The sequence below is a fragment of the Thamnophis elegans genome, chromosome 13, assembly GCF_009769535.1.
Source record: "Thamnophis elegans isolate rThaEle1 chromosome 13, rThaEle1.pri, whole genome shotgun sequence".
Classification (NCBI taxonomy): domain Eukaryota; kingdom Metazoa; phylum Chordata; class Lepidosauria; order Squamata; family Colubridae; genus Thamnophis; species Thamnophis elegans.
The window spans coordinates 7,708,865-7,735,437 of NC_045553.1; the positions used below are offsets into that span (position 1 = coordinate 7,708,865).

At 43.9% G+C, this 26,573-nt stretch overlaps 1 protein-coding gene and 3 gene segments (V, D, J or C); all 4 read left to right on the forward strand.

The window, feature by feature from the left end:
* The first annotated feature begins 143 nt into the window (after positions 1-143).
* Positions 144-11,164, forward strand: LOC116516769. Its single transcript, XM_032229401.1, is given in 8 exon segments — positions 144-295; positions 474-787; positions 2,307-2,460; positions 5,578-5,882; positions 5,885-5,931; positions 8,130-8,245; positions 8,376-8,664; positions 11,152-11,164. Coding segments are annotated over 8 exon segments (1,287 nt in total). The 5' UTR covers positions 144-246.
* Positions 11,165-11,352: 188 nt separating this feature from the next.
* On the forward strand, positions 11,353-11,858 carry LOC116516770. The segment is given in 2 exon segments: positions 11,353-11,410; positions 11,542-11,858. Coding segments are annotated over 2 exon segments (360 nt in total).
* Positions 11,859-12,683: 825 nt separating this feature from the next.
* On the forward strand, positions 12,684-13,208 carry LOC116516771. The segment is given in 2 exon segments: positions 12,684-12,749; positions 12,892-13,208. Coding segments are annotated over 2 exon segments (360 nt in total).
* Positions 13,209-14,087: 879 nt separating this feature from the next.
* On the forward strand, positions 14,088-25,846 carry LOC116516772. The segment is given in 5 exon segments: positions 14,088-14,162; positions 14,316-14,612; positions 16,364-16,384; positions 17,259-17,359; positions 25,706-25,846. Coding segments are annotated over 5 exon segments (606 nt in total).
* Positions 25,847-26,573: the final 727 nt, after the last annotated feature.

Genomic DNA, 26,573 nt, shown 5'->3' on the forward strand with positions numbered 1-26,573 from the left:
GGAATCTCTACCCTTCCTCCTTCCTCTTTCCTCCTTCAGTGAGACTCACCAATGAAATCTCCTGCCAATCACCTCCTGCCCTTGTCCTGGAAATAGATCTAGAGGGTTTAAAAGGGAGAAAGAGGAAGGGTATTTGCATGTCTTTGCAGCCTCTCTTCCTTGCAGCTCAACTTAAGCGTGAGGAGAAGAGGTCCACCTAGAAGGAACTTTGGTTTCAGAAGATCAGTCCTTGCCCATTTCTCTGCCATGGCTCAACCGTTTCTCTTCCTCCTCTTCCTCCTCAGCTTCTTCACTGGTAAAGTATCCTTTTGGCTGGCGAAGATCAAGCATCTTCTCCTCTTCCTTGGAACATTTCTACTTTGCTGGAATTATTCCCTTCTCTTAGTCCCTTTTTTCCTTCCTTTCAGTTGAATTAAAACTTTTTCCTCTTGTTGTATCTCAGTTTCATTTCATCCATTTTCTCCCCCCTGCAGGTTCCTTGGCCCAGTTCACTCTGACTCAACCACCTTCTGTGTCAGTATCCCCAGGAGGGACAGTCAGGATCACCTGTACCAGGGCAGGTGGTAGCTTTTCTGATTACTATGTGAGCTGGCATCAGCAGAAACCTGGCACTAAACCCCTAGCAGTGATCTATGAAGATAGTAAGAGGCCATCTGGAATCCCTGAGCGATTTTCTGGTTCTGTCGATGTTTCCTCTAACACAGCCACTTTGACCATTTCCAACGTTCAACCAGAAGATGAGGCTGACTATTACTGTTTGTCTCTTGATGGCAATAATCAGTGCACAGTGATTCCACCTTCTGGGGAACTGTGACAAAAACCAGAACTTGTCTCAGCCTTCCTTGAAGGCTTCTTGAAATAGGTTGCAGGTGGTTTGACAAAAGAATTGTACCCAGCAAAGGAATATATTTTCAACATTTTTGGCATCCTCTTTTCAAGTCCTCCTCCCCCCCCCTATGACCTTCCCAGCCAGCTTCCGAGAAGCAAATTCAATAAGAGAAGTCGGATTGGCTTCAAAACTGGTTTCACAAAAGAATTGCACACAGCCATGGAATTCTAGGAGTCTAGCCTTTATTATCATTGAACAAAAGAAATACAGTGAAATTGGTTCCAATATATTTTTGATGGTTTGAGCATCCTCTTCTCATGTGACCCCCTTCTATGACCTTCACAGTAGCCAATGGGTGGGAAACCAGATTCCCTTAACGACTGCATGATTCACTTAACAACTGTGGTGTTTTTCTTAACAACCATGACAAAGACGTTGTAAAAGTGAATGTGACTCATGGAAGAACCTCCTTGCTTAGCCACAGAAATTATGACATTAATGGTGGTCGTAAATCGAGGACCCGTTATACAGAAGGTGTACATTCAGCTACCTGATTCATTTCCCTTAATGGGAATGACAATACACTGAATTGCATTTGGGGAGAGGTTAGGGTGTTTTGGGTGAAGCCCACCCCTTTGTTTTTAGCAGACCCCACACCAACCTCAAAATCAGGCCACTTCCCTGAATTGGGAAGGTAAACTTTGGGTGACCTCCCAAATGGACCACTGCAATGTTCATCCAATGGGGTTACCCTTGAAGAGTATCCATAAGCTGGAAATAGTCGAAAAGGTGTCTGTTAATCCAGGTCACACCTATTTCCTGAGTTGCACTGGCTCCCAATACACTTCTGGGCGTCATTTAAGTTTCTAGTCCTCCTTCTAAAGCTTCCATGTCATGGGAGTAGCTTACTGCATACATGACCTCTTTGGAAAGGTCCATCTGCCCAGGAGATCCTTTGCTTAGGTTCTAGTAAACTGAAATCTGGGAATTCTAAAGACAGATCAATTCTGGATACTAAGGGAAGAGAGATGGAGTTGGACTCTCTACCCTTCCTCCTTTCTCCTTCAGTGGAGACTCACCAATGAAATCTCCTGCCAATCACCGCCTGTGTTTGTCCTGGAAATAGATCTAGAGGGTTTTCTTCCTCTTTTTCTTCCTCTTCTTCATTGGTAAAGTATCCTATTGACTGGCAAAGATCAAGCATCTTCTTCTCTTCCTTGGAACAGTTCTACTTTCCTGGAATTATTCCCTTCTCCTCACCCCTTTTCTTCCTTTTCTTTCATCTGAATCAAGACATTTCCCTCTGATTGCATCTCAATTGCATTTCATCCCCTTTCTTCCCCCTGCAGGCACCTTGGCCCAGTTCACTATGACTCAACCAGCTTCTCTGTCGGTATCCTATGGAGGAACAGTCAGGATCCCCTGCGCCAGGGCAGGTGGTAGTATTAACAGCTACACTTTGTGCTGGTATCAACAGAAACCTGGCACTCACCCCCTACCAATAATCTATAAACATTCCATGAGAACTTCTGGAATCCCTCAGCGATTTTCGGGTTCTTATGATTCTGCCTCCAATTCGGCCACGTTGACCATCTCCAACGTTCTACCAGAAGATGAGGCTGTTTATTACTGTACGACTCACGATGACAATGCTCAGTGCACAGTGACTGCATTTTATGGGGAACTGTGACAAAAACCAGAAGGTGGCTCAGCCTTCCTTGAATGCTTCGCTCAACATTGGTAGCAGATGGTTTGACCAAAGAATGGCACACAGCCAAGGAAAGTATTTTTGACAGTTTCAACACTGTCTTTTCATATGATACCCTTCCATGACTTTCCCAGGTAGCATTCTACAAATGAAGTCTATTGGGGAATCTGGATTCTCTTAACGACTGTGTCAGGCCTGCAGTTATATCCCTTTTAGGATCTTTGGCCTTATTTCATTATCCTGTTTCATTAGTATAGTAGTCGGGAGGGGGGAATAGAAAGGAGTAGAATGGTGGAATGTGTTGTTGTCATTCTTTTCTAGTAGCCAAGGTCATCTTTTGTCTCCGCACCTCTGCTCCTGACTGGAACCAGCTGGGTAGAGATGCCAGCGTGGAAGAAGAAGATTGGACCATGTGATGGATTTGTGGGTGTGGGGACAAGATTATGAACTTTCAACTGGGTGGGAATCCGATGTAACTCCCAGAATTGGGATTCCACAGTATGATGCCAACATGTCTGTCTTATTAAATTGGAACTTTAAGGATATCTCTGCCTTGGACTCTGATTTAATTCTGCAGGATATTTGGAACGCTGACAGACTGCATGATTCACTTAACAACTGCAGTAATTTGCTTAACAACCATGGCAAAGACTATCATAAAATTGGATGTGCCTCATGTAAGAACCTCCTTGCTGGTTTCAGTTGTGTTGTCAATTGAGGACTACCTGAAGAGAAGGTGTACATTCAACACAAGGATTCCGGTCCCTCAAAGGGGATGACCACAAGCTGAGCTGAATGTGGGGAGGGGTTAGTGTGTTTAGGGGAAACCCACCCCCTCTGCTTTCAGCAAACCCCGGACAACCTCAAAGTCAGGTCACTTCCTTGAATTGTGGGGAGCAGCTGACACATTTCAACCCCCTACCCCACCCCATAGGGGAGTCTTACAAATGAGGTTCTTTGTGGACCCCCTTTTCAGTTGGTGAAGGAAGGAATGAAGGGGACCTGAAAGAAACGGATAGACGGAGAAAATCTTAGCATTATTTTGCAACAATTTAAGAGGAGAGAAAAGGGACAATTGAAATGAAATGTTGCTTTCAGAAATACCACTATTGCTCACTTCTCTGCCATGGGCCAAATGTTTCTCTTTGGGATCTTACTCCTGCCCTACTCCAGTAGTAAGATATTGCTTTCTATGAGGAGCTCAATGTTTACTTCTCCTCCTTGGAACATTTCTAGTTTCATGGCAGTTTGGACCTCTCCTCTCCTCCTTTCTCCTTTCCTAACCTTCATAAACTGCATTTCTGTCTGATGGCATCTGAGTTTCTCTTTGACATCATATTCCGGACATGCAATCCTCTACTGGGAAATATCCCTTTAATTTGCAAAGGTGTTTTTCTCATCTGGAATCCTTGAGTGATTTTTCCGGTTCAGCTGACCCTTCGTACAATTCGGCCCCTCGTTCGTCTCCATCTTCCGTGCAAAAGACGAGGCTGATTATTGCTCTTCATGTCCTGATGGGGGCCTCCAAATCACAGTGAAAAGAGAAATTGGTGATGAGCTGAGAAAGCATCATAACCCTTCTCTGTAGTTTCACTTCACATTGGGGCAGGTGGCTATGACTGCCGATTTTTAGTAAAGAATAAAAATAATAGGTTTGATGTCGGTCTGTAAAAAAGGCATTGAACCAGACTTGGAGAACAGGAAATGGAGAAGATATAAGTAGAGTAACATGTGTGTTTTGTGTGATTGTGTGTGGTTGCCTGTTGTTTGATCCACCCTTTCATTGCCTTACAGTTCCCCTTTCTATCTTTCCTTCAGAGGAGAATTAATCCCCTACAAGACTTTAGTGCTTCCTTTCCCATCATTTCTCTTAGGATACTGGAAAAAGTCCAATTTCCAGGTTGTTTCTGCACTGCCCTTCATGCATCTATGCTGGGAAAGGGGCTGCTGAAGACCCCATTCAAGTCATCACTTGGTTGCTGGGGAGGTTCTGTCTGGAGGAAGTAGGGATGAATGGGATAGAACAAATTTCAATTCTCTTTTTGGAATTGAAAGTGTTTGGAATTTTGCAATCTCTGAGTCTTGTGATTTTCCAGTAGAGGCAACATTCCTGAAATGATGTCTTCTGTTTGAGGAGCAGATAAATGATCAGGACCAGAAGGAATTTTGCACAACTTTGCATTGTGTACCAGTTGTGTGCCTTCCCAGATCAGATGTGGTGCTTATGGTCACAAATATTTGGATTACCTCCCAAATGAAGAACTGCAATGTGCAGTCAACAGGGTTGCGGTTGAAGAGTCTCTAAAAGATGAAAATAGTTGAAACTGTGTCTATTAATCCAGGCATATCTGTACTTCTTGAGTTGCACTAGCTGAAGATACTCTTCTGGGTGCCATTCACGATTCTGGTCCTCCTCCTAAAGCTTTCCTGGCATGGGGGCAGCTTAATGCAGGGACCACCTCTTTCCAATGCTCTACCTGCCAATCAGATCCTTTGCTTAGGTTCCAACATGATGAAATCTGGGATTCCCAAAGACAGATCAATTTGGGATGTTATGGGAAGAGAGATGGAGTTGGACTCTCTACCCTTCCTCCTTCCCTCTTCCTCCTTCAGTGGAGACTCACCAATGAAATCTCCTGCCAATCAGTGCCTGCCATTGTCCTGGAAATAGATCTAGAGGGTTTAAAAGGGAGAAAGAGGAAGAGTATTTGCATGCCTTTGCAGCCTCTCTTTCTTGCAGCTCAACTTAAGGGTGAGGAGAAGAGGTCCACCTAGAAGGAACTTTGGTTTCAGAAGATCAGTCCTTGCCCATTTCTCTGCCATGGCTCAACAGTTTCTCTTCCTCCTCTTCCTCCTCACCTGCTTCACTGGTAAAGTATCCTGTTGACAGCCAAAGATCAAGCATCTTCTCCTCTTCCTTGGAAGATTTCTACATTTCTGGAATTCCCTTTTTCTAGTTTCATTTTTTCCCACTTGAATTAAAAGGTTGCTCTCTGACTGAATCTCAGTTGCATTTCATTCCTTTTTCTTTCTCCTTCAGGTTCTTTGGCCCAGTTCACCATGACTCAACCAGCTTCTCTATCGGCATCCCCTGGAGGAACAGTCAGGATCACCTGTACCAGGGCTGGTGGTAACATTAATAGCTACTACGTGAGCTGGTATCAGCAGACACCTGGCACTAAACCAGTACTAGTGATTTATGAATTTTCTAAAAGACCTTCTGGAATCCCCGAGCGATTTTCGGGTTCTTATGATTCTTCCGCCAATTCGGCCACTTTGACCATCACCAACGTTCAACCAGAAGATGAGGCTGACTATTACTGTTTGTCTTATGATGGCAATTGGCAGTGCACAGTGATTCCACCTTATGGGGAACTGTGACAAAAACCAGAAGGTGCGTCTGTCTTCCTTGAAGGCTTCGCTCAACACAGGTTGCAGGTGGTTTGACAGAAGAATTGCACACAGTCAGGACACTTATTTTGGACGGTTCTAGCATCCTGGAGTCATGTGATCAGCCCCTGGGTCCTTCCCCACTGGCTTCCAACAAACCAAGTCAATGGGGGGGAAACCAGCTTCATTTTCACAACCATGAGATTAAAGCAACATCTGCAGAAATTCGTTTAACAACTATGGCACAGAAGGCCCAAAGATTCAGGGCAACCCACTTATCAATTCGCCTCTTAACAATTGCAATTGTTAAATGAGTTGCACTGGAACCACTAAGGTTGAGAAGGACAAGCACACAGAAGCACGATATTCCAGAAGTGTAGATAATTTCTACCTAAATTTCTTTTTTCAAAAGAATTAAAATCAGCAGGCGATTCTTGGTGTCATCCTCTGTAGGAGAAGTAATAAAGAAGGCACATTTGTCCCCTCCTTGTCCTTTTTTTAATCTCATTCTTTTCTTTTTAAAAAAATAGAATTTATTTTTATTTTCAAAACAAACACAACACATAAAATCTTCCTTCTTTACATAGTGTAGAAAGTCTATAAGTTGGTTACAAAAGGTTTTTGTGCATCTCTTCCACAGTCATCAAGCATAATTCATATTAACTCAAGTATTTAAACTCAAATATTTATACGTTACCCTTATACCTCCATTTATATTTGATTATAATTATTTAAACATCCTTCATCATAAAATATACCAAAGTTTAATACATAACCACATACTAGCATTTCATTTAATATTTCTAAAATCCTCAAATAACACTGAATCCTTATGTCCTATTCTAGCTAAACATCCTTAATGTTTAATAACAAACTTTTCTAATCCTCCTTTCCAAATCACTGTTGGCAATTTTCATCTAGTTTCCTTATATTATACTCATACATACATACATATACATATATATATATATATACCGGTATATATATATATATACCGGTATATATATATATATATATATATATATATATATATATATATATATATATATATATATATATATATATATATATATATATATATAGGTTGTCATCATTATCCCTCCTTTATTTGACTATATCCTGTATCATAACATTTTCCCCCTAATAATCAAAACTTAACTGTATCTAACTTAATTCTTTTTTATTAATCTTTGTATATAATCTAAAAGGATTTCTAATCTTCCTTTCATGGGTACCATTCAATATTCATATCCGGTTATTACTTATCACAACACTACATCATTCTTTTCTTTTGTCTGCCCTACCTCTGATGTTTGAAGAGGACAACGCGATGGTTCTTGAAGGACCATAAATGCTGCATTTCTTCAGCCCAGATGGGGATACTGCAGATGTTGCAACATCAGTGGCCAGTAGGGGCTGCTGGTGCCCTTCCATGTTTTTTCCAAAACAACAACAATAACTTAAGCAAAAGGATAACAGATGTGGCTCCTTCAAAGTCCAGACTTTTCCTCTAGAGTAAGGGAGGGAGGAGGGCATGATCCGTCACAGAATTGGAGCTGGCAACAAAGTTGGACAGTGAGGAGGTTGGGGAGGAACATGGGCCAGTCGGGGAGTCTGGGGAAGGCTTGGATAAGGGCTCTGTGTGAGAGGCAGAGAGGGGGCCGGGGAAGAGAGGGGGCTGGGGCCATCTGTGAGTTATGTGCCTCCAGAGCCTCCAGAGCCTCCGAGTCAGACAGCAACGAGGCAGAGGAACAGGGGGAACCTGTTCCCAGTGCATGCACGCACAGAGCTGCCAGAAGGCAAGAACCGTTAAAACAAAAGGGACGACTTGGGAGTAAGGCTTGGAGGTGATTGGCTCCTGCCATAGGACATAAAGGAGGAGCAACGGCACATGAGCCTTTGCAGGAAGCAACTTGGTTCATGCTGGTTTAATTCTGAAGCTCTGTTTTGACTCTTTGCTCCGGGTGGCCTTGCCAAGCAAATTGCCAGTTAGGTCTTTGGCAGCGTTTCAAGGAAGATAAAGGTGGGTGCTTATCAGCCTCGTCCTCCGCTCCTTACTACCAGAAATATTGCTTTTCAACAAGTCATATCTTAGCAGCTTCTTCCTTTCCTCTCTAATCAGCCTCCCAAAGGGTTGGGTTGGTAGTTGAAGAGCAAAGAGATTTGCATGAGGAGGTCCTCTCTTGTCCTTTGGGGATTTAGGAGAGGTGGAGAGGAGGGGAGTGGGAAATCCACTTGGTTTAGAGAAGGGCTTCGTCCATTGAGTTCTCCCACCATGATCCAGGGACTTCTTCTCTCCATCGTCCTGATCTCTGTTGGTAAGAGAAATCCTTTTGGAAGTAGGATCAACCTTTTCTAGAACTAAACTTGGAAGAACCTCCTTGCTGGACAGTTGAGTTGGCCATTCTTGACCTTCCATTGAACAAGCAACATCTTGCTCTCTTTCAGGTCCTAGCCTTCAACAACTGCAGACCTTGAAGGACGCAGAATTTGTCGCTGCTGGGGGCACAGTCACCATATCTTGTCAATACGATGGTGGGAATCTTGGAGATGGCCACTACCCTATGTGGACCCAGGAGATAGCTGGGCATCAACATCGAGGACTGATCTCTTATACCACTTACAGACCATCAGGAGTTCCAGAACATTTCTCCGGGTCCAGATCAAGAAACATGATGTCCTTGACTATCACTGGAGCTCTAGTTGAAGATGAAGCCACCTATTATTGTTGTGTCTGGTCAGGCGATCAGTTCCACAGTTGTTTGTTCAGAAGAGGAAGTGAGACAAAAACCCTTCACACACACACACTTTTTTTTTTGTTCTGCCTGCCTCAATGACATGTAGAATTGTGGTCGATATAAGGCAAGAGGAGAAACCATCCTATCCAAACGATCTTCCCTCAGAAAGTCCCCCTCCACTTACATTTTGACTTTTATTCTTTATTTGTTCCTTACTGAAATCTTAGGGCAGTTTGATAATGTCATAATGCTCACAGTGTGACTATATGAGACAACCCAGGATCAAATACAGTAACCAGAGGTTTGTATTTAAATAATGGTTTTATCGAAGAATATATACATACATATACTGGGCAAAGGTCAAACAATCAATCAGCAGCTACAGCAGGGAAGAATACCTGAAGAGAGAGATATGCCCCAACAGGGCCTCTCTTATAATACAGACTCTGAAAGTGGTAACAGTCAAATAACCCTGCTGATTCATTCCTACCTTTGCATCATCATTACAGCATCTGGTCAGCTATTAAATCATCATTACCCTGACATTCCTCCCACTTAAAGCTGAACAACTGTTAATCCTTTCCAATATTCATGATGCTTTCTATCTCTGTTATGTCCTCGCCTCCTGCTTCGGCTTCTACTCTCACTGCTACAAACGCTACTAGTACTGTTACTACTACTACTGCTGGAATTGCTCCTAATTTCATTTTATAATAACTCTGTATACAGTCTCCTTCTCTTTCTTCTTGGAAAAACAGTCCAGTTGCCTTTTGAAAAAACACCTTTGAGACTACTATGATCTGGATGACATAGAATCCCCACAGACATTTTCCCCCTCCCTGGTTCCAAATCTGACATATGCAAATCTCTCCGGTGTTCATTGACTTAACTAGAAAACAACATCATGCTTTTGGGGAATAAAATAGTCCAGTAGAACCAATGAATGAAGATCTCATTTGCATGAAAGGCGAAAGCAAGGGGCATTTAAAGAAAGGAAAGGAGAAGCTCTGAAGAAGGTTATACTTTTCTTTCCTAAAAGGACATTCCTTGCCAACTGTTGACCATGGGTCGGGCTGTGGTCTTCCTTGCATTCCTCACTTACAGCACAGGTAAAGTTTTCCTTGTCTGAGAGAGAATCTGGTTGTAATTTTTAGGACTTGGACCTTTGGAAATGATCAAGGCAAAGGAAGATACATCAGTTTAACAGTAGCCCTACCTTGTTCTCCCCTCTCTCTCCCTCTCCCCCTTTAAAGGCATTAATGATCAAATAGGTTGGGCTCAACCTCCGACAAGTTCTGTATCTCCAGGTGGAACGGTTACACTCTCCTGCACAGCTGAGCAGACTTCTTACTGCATTGGCTGGTACCAACAGAAACCAGGAGAAGCACTTCACTATGTCCAATGTAGTGGAAGCAGCAGGGGAGAAGGGATCCCAGATCGGTTCACTGCCACCCAGTCTGGGACCACAGTAACTTTGATCATCACCAATGCAGAGGCTGGAGACGAGACAGATTATTACTGTGGCAGCTGGAACACTGGTGGCACTCTGTTCCACGGTGGTGAATTCATAGGGGGAAGGGTGATAAAAAACCCTCCTCTCTTCCTCTTCAGCCTGAAACAAGAAGCAACAGACCATGTCCTGTGACCGGGGACATTAAAATTGAGGAGAAGACCAGGTGGGGAGGATGCAGATGTTGCAATATCAGTGGCCAGCAGGGGGTGCTGGTGCCCTTTCATGTTTGAGCCAAAGCATGGCCAGATGTGGCTCCTGAAATGTCTCATCTCCTCCTTGAGGGTAAGGGAGGGAGGAGGACACTGAGCATTCACTGAATAAGTGTGGTAGTGCCGATGAAAGGAAATGGTTAGGTCAAACCATTCTGCTTCCAAGGGTATGTTCCAGAAATTAAGAAAAATGAATACATGGATTACTGATGACCTGCCCTAGTCCACATGCCCAAATGGAGTAAGACCCTCCTCTCTTTTTAGAATTGATAGACAGGCTTGCCAACAATGTGATATATTCATGCGCTATCATATAGTGGGTGACCATCTCACACAATGATCAACTCATCATAGAACAGGTCACATGACACAAGAGATCACATCTAAGGATCAGCCAATCACACCACCCATGGACCACATGAGATCAGTAGAAGCGATGTGAAGAACTGAAACAAGGCCCTTCAACCAAAGTCCCGCAGAAGGTGTCACCTAGCCTGATGATGGAATGTCAATGTCAATATGTCAGTAGCTCTTCTTTTGCTTTAGACTGCTGGTCTAAAGGACCTTTCCTCTCCTTGAACCATGTGAATTAATCAACGATGGTGGGATACATTCCATCAACCCATCCCACATTTTGTCCAAAGCCAAATACATTTTTTTTATGGCTTTGTAGATTCAAGCATATCAAAACAGGTTCTTGGAATGAGCCCCAGATAGACTTCAGTCTGCTAAACCGTAATTCTTGTTTCTTCCTTTTCTCCCAGTGCAGGGAAATAATAGTTTTAGACCAGATACATCTTAGCAGCTGCTCATCCCCTCTCTAATCTGACACCCAGAGGGCTGGGTTGGTAGTTGAAGAGGAAAATATTTGCATGAGGGGATCCTCTCTTGTCCTTTGTGGGTTTAAGAGAGGAGGAGAGAAGGCAAGGAGGAAATCCATTGGCTTGAGAGAAGAGATTGGCCCATTGAATTGTTCCACCATGTCCCGGGCATTTCTTCTCTCCATCATCCTGATCTCCGTTGGTAAGAGGAATCCCTTTGGAAGGAGGCACAACAATTTCTAGAACTCAGAAGAACCTCCTTGATAGATAACTGCCATTCTTGATGGTCCTCTTGACCCTCTGTTGAACAAGCAATGTCTTGCTCTCTTTCAGGCCCCAGCCTTCAACAACTGCAGAACCTGAAGGACCCAGAATTTGTGGCCCCTGGTGGCACAGTCACCATATCTTGTCGATACGATGGTGGGAATCTTGGGGATGGCAACTACCCTTGGTGGTCCCAGCAAGTCCCTGGGAATAAACCTCGAACTCTGATCTATACAACCAGTACCAGACCATCGGGGATTCCAGCCCGTTTCTCTGGGTCCAGATCAGGGAATGTGATGTCCTTGACTATCACTGGGGCTCTGGTTGAAGACGAAGCCACCTACTATTGTTGTGTCTGGACGGGTAGTCAGTGCCACAGTGATTGATTCAGGTGGGGAAGTGAGACAAAAACCTTCTCCTGGGTTCATTTCAATTTCTCTTTTTTAAAATTGCCCTGTTTGCAGAAGTGGCATTTGACAGAGAAAGAAATGTGGGCTTTGGGTTGATAGAAGACCAGCAGACAAGACCATCCCATCCAGGTGATCTCCATTTAGAAAGTCCAGCTGTTCTTCATGTCTTGACCCTCCTCTCTTTTTAGAATTGATAGACAGGCTTGCCAACAATGTGATATATTCATGCCCTATCATATAGTTGGTGACCATCTCACACAATGACCAACTTGTCATACAACAGGTCACATGACACAAGAGATCACATCTAATGATCAGCCAATCACACCACCCATGGACCACATGAGATCAGTAGAAGCGATGTGAAGAACTGAACTGCTTTAGACTGCTGGTCTCGAAGGGACCTTTCCTCTCCTTGAACCATGTGAATTAATCAACGATGGTGGGATACATTCCATCAATCCATCCAATTTTGGCCAAAGGCAAATATATTTTTTTTGTAATATGGCTTTGTAGATTCAAGCAGATCAAAACAGGTTCTTGGAATGAGCTCCAGATAGACTTCAGTCTACTAAACTGCTAATTCTTGTTTCTTCCTTTTCTCCCAGTGCAGGGACATAATAGTTTTAGACCAGATACATCTTAGCAGCTGCTCATCCCCTCTCTAATCTGACACCCAGAGGGCTGGGTTGGTAGTTGAAGAGGAAAATATTTGCATGAGGGGATCCTCTCTTGTCCTTTGTGGGTTTAAGAGAGGAGGAGAGGAGGCAAGGGGGAAATCCATTGGCTTGAGAGAAGAGATTGGCCCATTGAATTGTTCCACCATGTCCCGGGCATTTCTTCTCTCCATCGTCCTAATCTCCTTTGGTAAGAGAAATCCAATTGGAAAGAGGCACAATTGTGTCTAGAACTAATCCCAGAAAACCTTCCTTGCTCCATTGTTGAGTTTTCCATTTGTGGTGCTCCTCTTGACCAACCGTTAAACAAGCAACATCTTGCTCTCTTTCAGGCCCCAGCCTTCAACAACTGCAGAACCTGAAGGACCCAGAATTTGTGACCCCTGGGGGCACAATCACCATATCTTGTCGATACGATGGTGGGAATCTTGGGGATGGCAACTACCCTTGGTGGTCCCAGCAATTCCCTGGGGATAAACCTCGACTTTTGATCTATGCAACCAGTACCAGACCATCGGGGGTTCCAGCCCGTTTCTCCGGGTCCAGATCAGGGAATGTGATGTCCTTGACTATCACTGGGGCTCTGGTTGAAGACGAAGCCACCTACTATTGCTGTGTCTGGACGGGTAGTCAGTTCCACAGCGATTGATTCAGGAGGGGAAGTGAGACAAAAACCTTTCTCTTCATTTGTATATGTGCCAGAAATTAAGAAAAATGAATATATAGGTTACTTATGACCTGCTCTAGTCCACATGCCCAAATGCCCAAATGCAGTCACACCCTCCTCTTTTTTAGAAATGATAGACAGGCCAGCCACCACATGATGAACTTTTGTGCCATCAGACGCCATCAATGTAAATTCACCGAAACCTGTTATTCAACCAAAACATCTACCAGAAACACATCAATTTGGGACCAGGCTACAAACCCATAAGGAGCCATGGGCCAGGGGTTGGACTAGATGACCTTCAAGGTCCCTTCCAACTCTGTTAATCTGAGACTGCAGAAGTGACCAACAAATGATGGCACCTACCATCTCTTGACTTGGTGACCATCTCACACAATGACCAACAGGTCACAGGGCACGAGAGATCACATACTGTACAATGATCAGCCAGTCACACGACCCATTGACCACATGAGATCAATAAAAGCAACGTGAAGAACTGAAAACAACCAAAGTCCCAGCCTTTACATGTTATGCAGATGCATAGAATTTTATAATTGCATTTCCATGTCCCATTCATGTAAAAAGTAGAGTGTTTGAAGAAACATTGACGGTTTGTTCCCTGATCCCCCAATAATGTGGTCAGGTTTAAATGGGAGATTTTAAGGCTCCCCAATTTTCAGATCTTTATGCAAATGTGTTTTCTGGTCATTGGATAAGCTAGAAGAGCTCAGAATGCTTTGGGGGAATAAAATATTCTAGCGGAACCAATGAGTGCAGACCTCATTTGCATGAAGTGGCCAAGCAGAGGCATTTAAGGAAAGGAAAGGAGCAGAAATAGAAGGTTAGAATTGTCTCTCCTAGAAGGTCATTCATTGTCAAAGGTGACCATGGGTTGGGCTGTGGTCTTCCTTGCGCTTCTCACTTACTGCACAGGTAAAGTTTTCCTGGGCCAAGAAAGGATTTCGCTGTGAATCTCATAAGAGTTTGGAAATAGCTCAGTGTGAACGAATATGCATCAGTTTAACAGTATTTCTTTCTTTTTCTCCCCTCCCTCTTTCCCTCCCTCCATCCCCTCTTTATCTAAAGGCATCAATGGTCAGTCTGCTTGGACTCAGCCTCCCTCCAGCTCTGTGTCCCCAGGTGGAACCGTTACAATCTCCTGCACAACCCAGAATGCTAATAGCATCCACTGGTATCAGCAGAAAGCAGGAGAAGCCCCCCGTTTTGTCCACTGTAATGGCTGCAGCAGGGGAGAAGGGATCCCAAATCGGTTCACTGCCACCCAGTCTGGGACTACAGGATCTTTGGCCATCACCAATGCAGAGGCTGGAGACGAGGCAGATTATTACTGTGCTAGCTGGAGTGGTGATTTGTTGCACAGTGGTAAATTCTTATGGGGAAGTGTGACAAAAACCTCCTCTCTGTGTGTTCAGCTTGAAACAAGAAGCAACATACTTTGACTAGTGATTCTGGGAACTAGAACTGCAAAGAAGGGAGAGAAACTCCTACAGCTACTGTCAACTTTGAAAGAACTTCGATGTTCTGTCGCAGCCATCTTTCCATATCTCAGCTCGCCACACATTGGGGGGGGGGGGCAGTGGCGAGCTCAGGGATGTCAAACTAGACCTCAACAACAGATAAACCCCATGGGAACCAAGGTCATCACAACAGGCTCTGGTCAGAGACTGAGGGGAGTAGTCAAAGAGATGCCAGAACAACACATTGGACAATGTGTCCTGTGACCATGAATTAGCACCTTATCTGTTCTTTAATTATGCAGAAACCACAGAAAATATCCTAAGGAGAGGCAGATATTTCTCTTTCTGGGCACAATGAGAATGTATCTGCTGAATATAACTCTGCATCGGTGACAGGAATGGTATCCGGCCAGTAAAAACTTACCTCCATTCAGTTGGCCAAACTCCACCCCGCAAGGGATTATAGGGTTGTGAAAAGATGAAGATGATGAACCAGCACCTTGGCAGTTTCATTTCCATCTGCAAAAGTCTCGGCCCTATGAAGAGTGATGTAAAATAGACAGCTACATGGAAGAGAAAGGTGCAGGGAAAGCCCACAGAAACATGGTCTCACTTCCCCATGCTTTGAGTGAAAACTATCAAATGATAAGATGTAAACTTGGAGAAGCTACAGATGGTTTTCAGGTGCCTCTAGACTTGAGACGGGATAAAAGGGATTGTATGAAGATGCAGGCTAAAACGTGGCCACTGGTGCAAGTTTGGGTCAAGGTTAGAGGATAAGGATGAACATTTCATAACAATTGGCTCATATGTGCTTCTCCTAGATTAGATGTTGAGCTTTACAGATGATGTGCTTACAGGGAGAAATGAATGGGCCACTGAAAAGAACTCTTCTGATGAATTGGTACCTCCACACCATGGAAGTCAGGAAGGATGAGCACAAAGAAGCATGATGCTTCAGACACACATATAACCTCTACCTGAAATCAAAGGGTTGCAAACATTAAGGAAGACTTTGGGACATCTTCTGTAAGATACTGAATAAAGATGACCCATTTTGTTCCATTCTTGTTTTCTTCCAACACTTCCTCTTTTTTGGTCCTTCCTCTCATATATAAGGAGAAGGATGATGATGGTCTTCAAAGGATGAGAAACGATGCCTTTCTTACACCCAGGGGAGGATATGCAGATGTTGCAATATCAGTGTCCAGCAGGGGGTGCTGGTGCCCTTTCATGTTTGAGCAAAAGCATGGTCAGATGTGGCTCCTGAAATGTCTCATCTCCTTCTTGAAGGTAAGGAGGGAGGCAGACACTGATCATTCTCAGAACAGGTGAGTAGTGTAGGATAAAAAGAAATGGTTATGTTCAACAATTCAGCTTCCAGGGGTATGTTCCAAATATTAAGGGAAATGAATATGAGATTACTAATCACCTGTCCTAATCCATGTTAGTCCAGGTGCAATGTATGTCTGTGAAAGTTGAACCATAATGAAGGCTGAGCGCCAAAGAATTGAGGCCTTTGATCTCTGGTGCTGGAGAAGACTCCTGCGAGTCCCTTGGACTGTAAGGCAATCAAACTGGCACGTCCTAGAGGAGATCAACCCTGACTGCTCTTTAGAAGTCCAGATCCTGAAGAGGACATTGGCCACCTAATAGTGAGAAGGAAGGACTCACTGGAGAAGAGCCTCATGCTGGGAATGAGAGCAGAAGAAGAATGAGGTGGCTGGATGGAGTCACCGAAGCAGTCGGCCTGAGCTTAAATGGACTCCAGAGGATGGTAGAGGACAGGAAGGCTGGAGGAAGGTTGTCCATGGGGTCGCAATGTGTCAGACACGACATCACCACTAATAAGAACAATGAGATACATTCCATCAATACATTCCATGTTTGTCCAAATGCAAATCCATTTTTGGTAATATAGCTTTGTAAGCTCAAGCAGATCAAACACGTTTCTTGGAATGAACCTCAGACAGACTTCAATCTATTAAACAGCTAATTCTTGCCTCCTCTTTTCCTCCCACTGCAGAGAAATATTAGTTTTAGGCAAGACACTTCTTAGCATTTGCGTAACATTTCTCTAATCAGACACTCAGAGGGCTGGCTTGGTCGTTGAAGAGGAAAATATTTGCATCCTGTCTTGTCCTTTGGGGATTTAAGAAAGGTGGAGAGGAGTCAAGGGGGAAATCCATTCGTTTGAGAGAAGAGTTGTTCCACCATGACCCAAGCACTCCTTGTCACCATAGCCCTGATCTCTGTTGGTAAGAGAAATCCCTTTGGAAAGAGTTGTAACCCTTTCTAGAACTAACCTTAGATAATCTCCTTGCCAGATAACTTACTTTGTTATTCTTGATGGTCCTCTTGACCTTCCATTGAACAAGCAACGTCTTGCTCTCTTTCAGGCCCCAGCCTTCAACAACTGCAGAACCTGAAGTACCCAGAATTTGTAGTCTCTGAGGGCACAGTCACCATCTCTTGTCGATATGATAGTGGAAGTCTTGGGGATAGCAACTCTCCTTCATGGTCCCACAGGTCCCTGGGAATAAACCTTGAGCTCTGATCTATGCAACCAGTTCCAGACCATCGGGGGTTCCAGCCCGTTTCTCTGGATCCAGATCAGGCAATGTGATGTCCTTGACTATCACTGGGGCTCTGGTTGAAGATGAAGCCACCTATTATTGTTGCATCTGGATGGGCAGTCAGTTCCACAGTGATTGATTCAGGTGGGGAAGTGAGACAAAAACCTTTCTCTTCATTTGTATATGTGTCAGAAATTAAGAAAAATGAATATGTAGGTTACTTATGACCTGTTCTAGCCCACATGCCCAAATGCCCAAATGCAGTCACACCCTTCTCTTTTTTAGAAATGATAGACAGCCCTGCCAACACATGATGAATTATTGTGCCATCAGACGCCATCAATTTAAATTCATCGAAGGCTGGTATTCAACCAATAGATCTACCAGAAACACATCAATTTGGGACCAGGCTACAAACCCGTAAGAAGCCATGGGCTAGGGGTTGGACTAGATGACCTTCAAGGTCCCTTCCAACTCTGTTAATCTGAGACTGCAGAAGTGACCAACAAATGATGGCGCCTACCACCTCTTCACTTGGTGACCGTCTCACACAATGACCAACAGGTCACAGGGCACGAGAGATCACATACTGTACAATGATCAGCCAGTCACACGACCCATTGACCACAGATCAATAAAAGCAACGTGAAGAACTGAAAACCACCAAAGTCCCAGCCTTTACATGTTATGCAAATGCATAGAATTTTATAATTGCATTTCCATGTCCCATTCATGTAAAAAGTAGGGTGTTTGAAGAAACATTGATGGTTTGTTCTCTGAGCCCCCAATAATGTGGTCAGGTTTAAATGGGAGATTTTAAGTCTCCCGAATTTTCAAATCTTTATGCAAATGTGTTTTCTGGTCATTGGATAAACTAGAAAACCTCAGAATGCTTTGGGGGAATAAAATATTCTAGCGGAACCAATGAGTGCAGACCTCATTTGCATGATGTGGCCAAGCAGAGGCATTTAAGGAAAGGAATGGAGGAGAAGAAGGTTAGAATTGTATCCCCTAGAAGGACATTCCTTGCCAAAGGTGAACATGGGTTGGGCTGTGGTCTTTCTTGCGCTTCTCACTTACTGCACAGGTAACGTTTTCGTGGGCCAAGAGAGGATCTGACTGTAATTCTCATATGAGTTTGCAAATGGCTCCGAGTGAACAAAGGTGCATCAGTTTAACAGTATTTCTTTCTTTTTCTCTCCTCACTCTTTCTCTCCTTCCATCCCTCCTTTATTAAAAGGCATCAATGGTGAGTCCACTTGGACTCAGCCTCCCTCCAGCTCCGTGTCCCTGGGTGGAAACGTTACAATCTCCTGCACAGCCCAGAGTTTTGCTGCCATTGCCTGGAACCAACAGAAAGCAGGAGAAGCCCCCCGTTTTGTCCACTGTAGCACCTGCAGTAGCAGGGGAGAAGGGATCCCAAATCGGTTCACTGCCACCCAGTCTGGGAGTACAGGATCTTTGACCATCACCAATGCAGAGGCTGGAGATGAGGGAGATTATTATTGTGTTAGCTGGTGTGGTACAGTTAATGGGTTACACGGTGGTGAATTCTTATGGGGAAGTGAGACAAAAGCCTCCTCTCTGCCTCTTCAGCCTGAAACCAGAAGCAACTACTTTGACCAGTGACCGTGGAAACTAGAGTTGAAGAAACAGGAGAGAAACTTCTGCAGGTTCATTTCCGTCTGCAAAGAAGTCTCTCTGTCTCTGTGTAGAGGGATGAGGAATACAGGAATTGGAAAGAGAAAGCCCACAGACCCACAATTCCAGTCTCCCATGGTTTGAGTAAAAACTATCAAAAGATAAGAGGTAAAATTGGAGAGAAGCTATGGGTGATTTGCAGGTCCATCAACACTTGACTGGAGATGGGATAAAAGGGACTTTAGGAAGACACAGGCTAAAATTTGGCCACAGTGGCAGGTTTGGGTGAAGTTTAGAGGATGTAAGGATGAATGTTTCATAATGATTGGCACCTTCACATGTGGTTCCACTACATTAGATATTGAACTTTACTGAACCTCTGCTAAATGTTCTTACCAGGAGAAAGGAATGAGCCAGTGAACCCATGGAATTATTCTAATGAGCCTCCTTTACCTCAACCTCAAGCAGAGGTTGAGCCAAGTCAAGAAGGACAAATGTCCATGGAAGTTGTCTGTCATCCAGGTCATGGTTGTCCCCAAAGTGCTTTTTCCAAGAGGCAACTTGACTTTCTGATTTTTCTGAACCATCTGACTGGATGGTGGGGAATGGATGGATCATTCAGTCAGAGCTGAAGAAGCTTCTCGGTTGAGAAGTGAAATGTTTTCAAAGAAAAACCAGAAAGTCCACTTTGGGTCAAGAAGGACAAGCACAGACAATCAGGATGCCCCAGAATTATACCCCATTCTCGTATTCTTTCAACCCATCCTTTTTTGGTCCTTCTTCTGATCGTTCAAGAGAAGGACTATGATGGTTCTCAAAGGATAGCCAATGTGGCATTTCTTCAGCCCAGGTGGGGATAAGGCAGATGTTGTTGTGGCCAGTAGTGGGTGCAGCTGCCCATTCATGTTTTGTGCAAACAACACCAGCAAAATCATGGCCAGATGTGGCTTCTGAAATGTCTCATCTCCTCCTTGAAAGTAAGGGAAGGAGGATGACACTGCTCATTCGCAGAATAGGTGAATAGTGCAGGATTAAAGGCAACCGTTATGTCCACACCTTCTGCTTCCAGTGGTATTTTCCAGAAATTAAGAAAAATGAATACGAGGATTACTTATAACCTGCCCTAGCCTTAATATTCAAATGGAGTAGGGCCCTCCTCTTTTTCTCTAGTCTAATATCTTTCATGGGACATTTGAGAATTAATCAATGAGTTGGGCTGCATTCCATCAATATATATTTGGCCAAATACAAATATCTTTTTGGTAATATGGCTTTGTAAAGTCAAGGTCACAACAGGTTCTTGGAATGAACTCCAGTCAGTCTTCATCTGTTAAACGCCTAATTCTTGTCTCTTCCTTTCCTCTCACTGCAGCAAAATAATAATTTTAGACCAGACACATCTTAGCAGTTGCCATCGCCTCTCTAGTCAGACATGTAGAGGGCTCAGTTGGGAGTTGAAGAAGAAAATATTTGCATGAGGAGGTCCTCTCTTGTCCTTTGGGGATTTAAGAGTGATGGAGAGGAGGCAAGGGGGAAATCCATTTGCTTTAGAGAAGAGATGGTCCCATTGAGCTGTGCCACCATGTCCTGGGCATTTCTTTTCACCATCAACTTGATCTCTGTTGGTGAGAGACATCCCTTCGGAAGGAGGCACAACACTTTCTAGAATTAACCCCAGAAAAGCTTCCTTGCTCAACAGTTGAGTTTTCCATTTGTGGTGCTCCTCTTGACCCTCTCTTGAACAAGCAACATCTTGCTCTCTTTCAGGCCCCAGCCTTCAACAACTGCAGAATATTTTTAAAAGAAGGATAAAGTTTACTCCTCAGTTATTTTTATTAGGTATATGTACTGAATTTACAGCAGTAGAGACTAATTTGGTTCTGCACTTAATAACGGCAGCAAGACTGTTGGTGGCGCAATACTGGAAGAAGGAAGATTTGCCTACAACTCAAGAGTAGACATTGAAAGTCACAAACCTAGCCAAGATGGCTAAAATATTGGCATATCTTAAAGACCATTCAAATGAGAGATACAAATGAGACTGGAAAAAATGGACTGACTATATACAAAACAAATACGGGACTAAGAAATTACAGATAGCCTATGCTTAAGATTAGGAATAATCTAAACTGCTTAAAGTTAGTGCAACAGGAAGAAGCTGAGTTTAATGCAGAGATGTTATTAACTTCTTTTTTTTATTTCCTTTGTCTTAATATATTTTAGACTGTATTTGTTAAAAACCTATACCGTGTACGGGCTCTGGGAAGTCCGGGGGGGGGGAAGGGAGGTGGGGTGTTAGGGGGGAGGAGGGATATATAGTATGTGTTAGATTTTATAGTAACACGATTGCACTTGTATACTGTTGCTCTTTAATTTCACTGTAAAAATAGGACAAGCTGAATATATTAATAGATAGTAGAAATACACCAAAGGGAGGAGTAGAGTGCTAGAAGAAAGAGGGGGAGAGAGGGTGGGAGAGAGGACGGGAGGGAGGGTGAGAACGAAGGGAGGGAGTGTACTGGGAGAGAGGAGTGATAGAGGGGGAGGGGAAGTAGGGTAGAGGGGAATGTTGGAGGGAAGAAGGAAAGTTGGAGGGGGGCGAAAGAAAGGGTGTATGGAGGGTCGAAGAGGTACAATGGATTTGTATTTTGGGGGGTATTGTTGACAAGAGGAATGGCTGTGTTTATTGTTTAATGTTATATGGCCCCGGTTATGCACAGTATATATGTGACTGTACAAATTGAAAATGGAAAATAAAAACACATTTACTCAAAAAGAAATCCAAAGGATAAAAAAAAACAACTGCAGACCCTGAAGGACCCAGAATTTGTGGCCCCTGGGGGCACAGTCACCATATCCTATCGATATGATGGTGGAACCCTTGGGAATGGCAACCACCCCTGGTGGTCCCAGAAGGTACATGGGAAGAAACCTCAAACTTTGATCTTTGCAACCAGTACCAGAGCATCGGGGGTTCCAGCCCGTTTCTCTGGTTCCAGATCAGGGAATGTGTTGTCCTTAACTATCACTGGGGCTCTGCTTGAAGACGAAGCTACCTACTATTGTTGCATCTGGATGGGTAGTCAGTTACACAGCGATTGATTCGGTTGGGGAAGTGAGACAAAAACATTTCCTTTCAGAGGCAGGAAACCCTACATCCTCTTAAAAACATGTGGTGTTGGAGCATTCACAACATCTGGAGGAAAGTCGTTCCATTGATTAATTGTGTTCACTGTCAGGAAATTTCTCCTTAGTTTTAAGTTGCTTCTCTCCTTGATTAGTTTCGGAAGCATTTCGTGACTGTGTACAACCACGTTCTGGTAACTCCTGCAACACAGCTGGAACCAATTGTATTGGCTCTGCCGTTCCATTGGACTCTCTTGGTGGAGAGGGGGGATCTGCTGCTTGGGTAACAGCCTATCCTCCATATTAATCTATGCAGGCCCTGTGCTTTGGAGAGATCACTCCAGCTTTGACCACTTCCGAGAGCACGATGCCACAGTCTTTTGAGACTGAAGGATGTCAATGCAATATAAAGTAGGATGTTGGAAGAAATATAGAAGGCTCCATCAGAAACAACAGGGTGGTTAGGATTTCATTGGGAGCTTTTAAGTCTCCTCCATTTTTCAAAATCTCCTGTATGCAAATATGCCCTGGTACATGGCAAGGCTTCGTGGGAATAAAAAATTATGGTAGAACCAATGGGTGCAGATCTCATTTGCATGAAGGGGCACTTAAGGAGGATATTTAAGGAAAAGAATGGAGAAGATCCGAGGAAGGTTGTTATTTTTCTCCCTAAAAGGATAATCCTTGCCAAAGTTGACCATGGGCTGGACTTTAATTTTCTTAGGAGTTCTCACTTACTGCACAGGTAAAGTAATTGGCCAAGAGAGAATCTCCTAAGAACAGGGTCCCTGGGGAATGGCGTAGTGCCAAGAAAAGTACATTAGATTCACAGTATTTCTTTCTTTTTCTCTCCCCACTCTTTCTCTCCCTGTCCCACTTCCTGAAAGGCATCGATAGACAGTCCACTTGGACTCAGCCTCCCTCCAGCTCCATGTCTCCAGGTGGAACCGTTACTCTCTCCTGCACAACGACTCAGAGTTCCTACAGCATTGACTGGTATCAACAGAAACAGGAGAAGGCCCTCGTTTTGTCCACTGTGATGGCTGCAGTAGCAGGGGAGAAGGGATCCCAAATTGGTTCACTGCCATCAGATCTGGGAATTCAGGATCTTTGACGATCACCAATGCAGAGACTGGAGACGAGGCAGATTACTACTGTGGTAGATGGAACAGTGGAGCTACCCTGTTGCACGGTGGTGAATTCTTATGGGGAAATGTGTCAAAAACCTCCACTCTTCCTCTTCAGCTTGAAACACCCAAACAACACACCTTGATCTGTGACTTGAGACTCTTGAGCTTAAGAGACACGAGAGAAAGTTTTGCTAGTTCATCTCCATCTACAAAGAAGTCTTGCAGTGCCCAGCACAGGGGATGATGGGCACGGGAGTGTGAATGATTAGTGTGGATATGTGTGTGGATATTTACATCCTGGACATCAATTGTTTCAACTCCTACCCTCAAAACGACCCTATATGGCACCGCACACAAGAACAACTATGCACAATTTCTCCCCCCAAATGCCATCACTCTGCTAAACATCTAATCCCCACAACGCTGTCAAAGACTGGATTACTATTCTTCTTCTCATCCTTCCTAGTACCTCACTGATCACTAGAACCAGTTTGTGCCAAGGCTAGAGGCTGTAAGGACGAATACTTCACAAAGATTTCCACACTTAGGTGTGGTTCTCCTACATTAGATGTTATCCTGAATAGATCATGTGCTAAATGTTTTCTCATCGGGAGAAATGAATCATTCACTGAAAACATGAAACGTTTCTGATGGCAATAGCAAAAGGAATAGACTCACATACAGCTTTCACGGTGCTTAACAGCCCTTTCTGAGTAGTTTAGAGTCAGCCTATGGCCCCCAACAATCTGGAAACTCATTTTACCGACCTCAGAAGGGTGAGAGGCTGAGTCCACCTTGAGCTGGTCAGGATCGAACTCCTGGCAGTTGGCAGAGTTAGTCTGCAATACTTTCTGATAGATCAATAGACTAGATAAAGAGATGAGAAGAAAGAGAGAGGGAGGGAAGGAGGGAGAGAGGCAGAGATAGCAATAGCATTTAGACTTATATACCGCTTCACAGTGCTTTTACAGTCCTCTCTAAGTGGTTTACAGAGTCATCCTCTTGCCCCCAACAATCTGGGTCCTCATTTTACCCACCTTGGAAGGACGGAAGGCTGAGTCAACTTTGAGCCTGGTGAAAATTGAACTGCTGGCAGTTGGCAAATTTATCCTGCAATATTGCTTTCTAACTACTGTGCACCATGGATGGATGGATGGATGGATGGATGGATGGAAGGAAGGAAGGAAGGAAGGAAGGAAGGAAGGAAGGAAGGAAGGAAGGAGAAAAGGAGGAGCAATAGCCCTTAGACTTATATACCATTTCACAGTGCTTCACAACCCTCTGTAAGTGGTATAGAGAATCAGCCTCTTGCCCCCAACAATCTGAATCCTTGTTGTACCGATCTCGGAAGGATGGAAGGCTGAGTCAACCTCGAGCCGGTCAGGATCGAACTCCTGGCAGTGGGAATGCCAATAGTGGTTGCTGCTGCTTTTTCACTGTTCTCCAAAAAACGACTTAAACCAAAAGACAGTCAGATGTGATTCCTGGAAAGTCCAGTCTCTTCCTCTCCTGTAAAGGAGAGAGGAGGGCACCGATCCTTCACATAAGAGGTGAAGAAGGGAAAGATAAAAGGAAATAGTTCAGTCCCAAAAATCTGCTTCTGGTGACCGGTTCCAAAAATTTAAAAACTAAATAAAAGAATATGAGGATATCTTAAATCCCTTGTTAGCCCATGTATCCAAATGGACTATGTGGTCCACCTCCTTTTCTCTAGATGGGTGGTTTTACATGCTATGGAGGTTGAGTTAAATAAATAAGCTTTATCATGTCCAAGTCAAATTCACATAGACGAAATTGACAAGTTTTCCTGTTCCACAAGCAGCAGGGTTTTTAATTGGGACCTAATAATTCCTCCCGGTTCCCAAATCTCCTCAATGCAAATGTTTCCTCTGGTCATTGGTTAAACCAGAAGACCTTATAATGCTTTTGGGGAAGAAAGTTTTCTAGTAAAACCAATGAGAGCAGATCTCATTTGCATGAAAGGAGAAAACGGGGCATTTAAGGAAAGGAAAAGGAGAAGATCTGAAGAAGGGGATAATTTTCTTTCCTAAAAGGACATTCCTTGCCAGAGTTGACCATGGGTTGGGCTATGATTTACTTAGCACTCCTCTCCACCTTCTCAGGTAAAGTTTTCCTGGGCCAAGAGAAGATTTGGCTGTGATTCTCATAAGAAGTTGGAAATGGCTCAGAGAGAATGAAGGTGCATCAGTTTAACAGTATTTCTTTCTTTTTCTCCCCATGCTCTTTCTCTCTCTCCCTTCCTCCCACCATTATTTAAAGGGATTGATGGCCAGTCTGCTTGGACTCAGCCTCCCTCCAGCTCCGTCTCCCTGGGGGGAACCATTTCAATCTCCTGTTTAACAACTGGCAATCGCTCTGGTCTTGGCTGGTATCAACAGAAGGCAGGAAATGGCCCTCGTTTTGTCCACTGTGACGGCTGCAGTAGCAGGGGAGAAGGGATCTCAAATCGGTTCACTGCCACCAGATCTGGGACTACAGGATATTTGGCCATCACCAATGCAGAGGCTGAGGATGAGGCTGATTATTACTGTGGTAGCTGGAACAGTGGAGGCGACAGGCTGCACAGTGGTACATTCAAATGGGGAAGTGTGACAAAAACCTCCTCACTGCCTCTTCAGCCTGAAACCACAAGCCACAGCCCTTGATCTGTGACTGGGGACACTTGAACGGAAGATGCCGGAGAGAAAGACTTGTGAGTTTATTTTCTCCCCCACTTTTCTTTGATATATATAATATACATTTTTATTGTTAAAAAAGAAAATGTCGGACATGGGGAAACTGTCTTGGTGACTTCTCCACCATACAGAGCATAACACAGGTCTCTTGCATATTCAATACACGTTACTACCTACTAATTATATATGCACATTGAACCTCTTCTACACAATTGCAATTGCCCAGATGGTTCGACACTTGATGGGAGATGGGCAAAAAGGGAATTGTAGGAACACACAAGCTAAAAAAAATGGTCCATGGGACAAGGGTGCCCCATGCCTGTAGGAGGTAAGAATAAAGAGTTCATAAAGAGGGACACTCATGTGTGGGTCTCCTATGTTAGATGTTGAACTCAACCAACCCATATACTAAATGTTCTTACTTGGAAAAATATAAAATTGTAGAAGGTGCAATTCTGCTTGACCTGATAGTCAGATGTTTTGACTCTAGATGGCAGATGGGAAAATAAGGAATTGTACAAAGACACAGGCTAAAAAAATGGTTCCATGGGGCATGTTTGTCCCATGCCTGTAGGAGGTAAGGATAAAGAGTTCATAAAGATTGACACTCGAGTGTGGTTCTCCTATGTTAGGTGTGGAGTTGAACCAACCACATACTAAATGAAATGAATCGGCCACCCAAAACATGAAATTCATC